This window comes from Capsicum annuum, unplaced genomic scaffold, assembly GCF_002878395.1.
Source record: "Capsicum annuum cultivar UCD-10X-F1 unplaced genomic scaffold, UCD10Xv1.1 ctg83052, whole genome shotgun sequence".
NCBI classification, from domain to species: Eukaryota; Viridiplantae; Streptophyta; class Magnoliopsida; order Solanales; family Solanaceae; genus Capsicum; species Capsicum annuum.
In genome coordinates this window covers 1-4,889 of record NW_025893893.1, presented here as the reverse complement: position 1 = coordinate 4,889, position 4,889 = coordinate 1, and the positions used below count along the sequence as shown (strand labels likewise).

The window sequence follows — 4,889 nt, the reverse complement described above, 5'->3', positions numbered from 1 at the left end:
TTCAACAATTCGCTAGCCTTCTCCTTAGTATTTTCACTACAACCAACTTGTATTAGTAGCAATAGCTTCTGAAATGCACCAACTTGAAGTGCTTCATTAATAAGCACAACATTATCCTTTTTTTCATTCTTCCCAATTAGTTTCCATAAGATTGAAACTGAAAATTCAGTTGCCATATCTGAAACTCTTAACAATTTGTTGATCAAAACAGGAATAGTTAAGGCATAACTATTAGCCCTCTTTCTCCCTTTCTCTGAGTTGCAAAGTCCAGACAAAATTCCTAATGCTTTTTCACATATTCTCTTCTCACTATCCACAAGTGTCTCTATAAGCAATTCCACTAACCCCAAATCAACAAATTTTGATCTTGCCTTCTCATTTGATAATTATGATGAATTAACCATATGGTAAATTGTTAATAAAGAAGCCTTTGTAGTAGTAGGACAAATTGGCTCTTTCACAAGCTTCACTAAAGATTCCAAAGCTCCATCAATCTTTAGTAACTCTTCTACTCTCCATATTTCCTCCATTCTCATGACTTCTTTGAGCAAAAAAACTGAATTCCTCCTACTTGATAAACTCCCACACTTCAAGAACCAAATCATACAATTTAAAGATGATTTTGAACCAAGAATTGACTTGGACTCACCATCTAGAGGCAATAATATTGTCAAAGTTGATAGAATTTCTTCCATTGTGATACGGGTACGATCATGATCGGGGTCCAAGGAAAATCAAGTTTTGGAAGTCAAGTCTTCCAAGGGAAGTCAAGTTTTGGAAGACATATTTTGGAAGACAACAAACACTTTGTAATATTTTGGAACTTCTCTCTTTCATTGGAGAAGCCCCAATTCCGAAAACTCACTAGTAGAGTGATACTAGCGTTGTCTCTTGGCTAGAAACTAGGGTCTTGGGGTTCTTTGAGTTCCTCTTGGTCCAAGTAAGAGCTTGGTATTAATATGCATTAATCTTAGGGTCCTTTCTCTTGTTAGGGTTCTTAGATCATTGAATATTGTGTGTCAAGTTACTATCCCTCTTGTAATCTTGTTAATCTTATGTTGTTGGAATCTTGTTAGGGTCCATAGTTCTTGAACTAGTTTTGGGTTGTTAAGACTACATCAACACTTGTCTAACTATCTATCTTTGTTTCTTTTCCTAATCTTGTAGTTTGTGTTGTTGTTGTTCAAGCCGTTTGGTTATTGTTGTTGTAACATTATTGTTCTTTATTTTTATTGTCATAATATAGTTTGGTTTGCTGCTGGAAAATAGGTGTTAAACACCTCATTACATGGTCTTCTTATTGTGTTCTTGAATCCGAGAGAGGTCATCAAAAGGGTTCATAGTTCTTGAACTAGTGGACTAATTTTGGTGTTTGTGTTGTTGTGTTCTTGGGGAGTTTGATATCAAAGCAAGGCTAGTTGTGTTCCTACACTACCAATCTTGGGTTCTCTTGGACGAAAATTCAAAAAAAAAATTGAAAACTGGAAAAAAATTCCAGAAAAAGTGCAAATCTGTCCATTTTGTGTTCTTGGCTGAAAATTGTGTTATTGTTATCTTGGCCAAGATTTTTTTGTTGTGTGTCTAGAACTTGTAGTCTTTTGTTTGTTTAGATTGTTTCTAGTGTTGTTTCTTTCTCATCAACACCAAAAAGTATACAAATCTAAGATTAAACTTGAACTTGTTGAAGTTGTTGATGTGAACAAGGTGTGGCCTAGTTGGATATTGTTGTTACCTAAACCTTGGCCGATTTGATGGTCTTGTTGTAGTGGAGTTGGAAATTGAAATTGTTGTTGTTCTTGGAGTTGTTGTTGTGTTCTTAAGTTTCTTCACCCTTTCATCATCGTGTTAATCCTTAAAGTGCAAACTAGATCTAAAAAGGTGAAAGACAAGCTTGTAGTAGTTGTTAGTGAAAGACTTGTCCCTATCACTTTAAAGACTTTTCATCTACTTTTTCTTGATTTAAGGACCTTGTTTCAAGGAGAAAGTTCAAAGAAGTCAAGTTTTGCTTTTGAAATTTGAACAAAAAGGCTCCAAGACCACTTTTCCCTCCATTAACCAAATCCACCAATTCCAAATTGTATATTGATCAAGACTTGAAATTGAGAAATAAAATTTTGATAAAAATTGAGGCCAATAGTGGACTGCCACATCACTAAAATACTGTTCACGCAATATTTTTTAGTTTAAATTTTAGATTTCTTAATTTCATTTTATTATTTCCTAGTTTCGTTTGTTTGCTCGACACGAATTGACAACCTAGTAATACCCTACTAGCTTGTAAGTTAGTTTTGTGTACGTTCTTCGTGTTAATGTTGTTTGTTGTGTGCGTTTCTTGATTTTGAGTCATAGTATCTTTTTTGGTTCAAGTTCGTACATTACTTATTTGAGTCATTTCAAACAAGAATCTACTTCGACCTCGAGCCACAATTGGGACCAAGTAACCTCATTGGAGTATAAGCGAGTTATCAACACTTGTAAGGACAATAGAGTGAAAAATCCAAAGTGTGAAAGTGAGGGATTGTGGACTATTTTGAGACGCATTATGGACTGTTTTGTGATGAATTGTGGACTGATTTTTGCTAATCTTTAATGTGTTTGTTGTTTTCGTGTTGTTTGCTTAGTAGCTATTGATGGGTACAATAGCGAATGAAGCTGAAATGCCTAGTTGGGTTAAATCCATCATGGTAAGGCTTGATGCCATAGATAGGTGAATAATGGATAGAATGGAAAGGGACGGAAGGCTCTCTGTGCAAGAAGTTGGATAACTTGATAGAGCATCCAAGCCTTCCTAATCAAATTTCCATGAATGGCCATGCTCCACTTGAGCTACAAGGTAATCAAACTAACTTTTGCACTATAGTGAATGAGGATAATAGCCAACTAAGTGTGAATGATAGTTTGTCTTTAAGTGAGCCGAATGTGCCTTCATTTTGTGATGATAATGTACAACTTGAGATTGTGGATACACTAGTTGATTCACCTAGCATTGAAGCCATTGTAGAAAGTGGTAGTACATTGTCTTATGGAAGTCATAAAGACCAACTTGTGTGTGAAAATGATGATGTTGAACATGTTGGCCGAATGACTAAGGATGACCCTCTAGTTTTTTTTGTTATTGACCATGATAGTATAGAGGGGGCATTTGATCATTATTGTAGTAGTATTGGGGTAAGGAAGTGTATTCACAACCCGTGCCCATGGACATTCTACCTATTTGATTTCGATGATCATTGAAGTGTGTTAATAAGGATGTCTTTTGGAATGACTTGAATGTGCATGGAATGTATGGCTTTCCTCTCTCGGCTTTCAAGTCTAATTGTTGTTCCAAGAAAAGTCTATGTTTTTCACTTGATAAGCTACGCTTGTTCCTTGTTTCTTGTCACACTTATATGGATAAACTAGTTGATTCTCCCTTGGTAGGGTATTCGGGTAAGAGGGATGTTTGGGTATATGTGAAGTTTGAGCCACCTTGGAAAGATGCTATGATTGATTAAACTAATCCTAACCCTCATACCTTGAGGAACTTTTGTTTACTTGTCCTTCCTATTGCTTTGCAAGGTTCGGATTCGAGGACGAATCCTTTCTAAGGAGGGGAGGATGATACGGGTACAATCATGATCGGGGTCCAATGCGTCAAGACTTGAGCTCGGGGGCTGACCATCCAAGGAACAAGCTTTGAAGTGTAGAGAATAAGTCCCATAACCTCCAAAACTGTTCAATGTTCATCCCCATTCACTGTTCATCCGCCCTTTGCAAGGATTTCTTTACTCATTTGTAATAAGTTAACCTAGGTATAAATAGCACCTCATTAGGTCATTTTTGGGAGACTTTTGGAGAATATATTTTGTAGCCTCTTTGAGAGTCTTTAGCAAGGTGGAATCCTTGCGTTGATCATTTGCTTAGAAACGGAGATTGCTGGGGAATTTCGGTTCTGTTGAGGTCACGTAAGAGATAGGTTTAGGTTGTGTGTGATATTAAAGGTTCAAAAGTGGAATAATCTTTTGGGTTGTTAATATTATACCATCCCTTTGTCTATCTATCTATCTTTACTTTCTTGTAATCATTTGTCTATATTTAGTGTAATCCGTTTGTGTTCTTGTCTTGTAACCGTGTGTTGCTGTTATTGCATCTTGTTCATCAAGTGTTGTTGCTGTTTTAGTGTGTTTTACTCTTGATATCACTCCCCTTCTTGTTCTTCTTGTGAATCCGAGAGAGGTCATCAAAAGGGTCCATAGTTCTTGAACTGGTGGACTGATTTTGGTGTTTGTGTTGTTGTGTTCTTGGGGAGTTTGGTATCATATGGTAAATTGTTAATAAAGAAGCCTTTGTAGTAGTAGGACAAATTGGCTCTTTCACAAGCTTCACTAAAGATTCCAAAGCTCCATCAATCTTTAGTAACTCTTCTACTCTCCATATTTCCTCCATTCTCATGACTTCTTTGAGGAAAAAAACTGAATTCCTCCTACTTGATAAACTCCCACTCTTCAATAACCAAATCATGCAATTTAAAGATGATTTTGATCCAAGAATTGACTTGGACTCACCATCTAGAGGCAATAATATTGTCAGAGTTGATAGAATTTCTTCCATTGTCTCACTATCACCAACCGATAATTTCTCCGACAAAACAAGAAGTGTAGACGATAGGATCTTTCCGGCTCCATTGGTAACAAAACAACGTTTATTCCTCATGCTTTCCTTTATCATCTTCCTCATTTTCATTACTAGTTCTCGACCAGACTCTAAGCCTTGCTGCGATTTGCAGCAAGACTCTACCTTCCTAAGAATCTCTATTACCTCTAATGAGGTTACTGGGATTCTTGGAGTTGGGATCCTCTCGATCCCATGATCTTTATTCTCAACACACCATTCTTGGATCATTTTCCTCA

General features: G+C 36.6%; 1 protein-coding gene across 1 annotated transcript; it reads right to left on the bottom strand.

The window, feature by feature from the left end:
* Positions 1-4,884, bottom strand: LOC124895583 (U-box domain-containing protein 21-like; the record flags this gene model as incomplete). The annotated part of the gene is given in 2 exon segments (XM_047406014.1): positions 1-652; positions 4,545-4,884. Coding segments are annotated over 2 exon segments (992 nt in total), but the record flags the coding sequence as incomplete, so codon positions are not given.
* Positions 4,885-4,889: the final 5 nt, after the last annotated feature.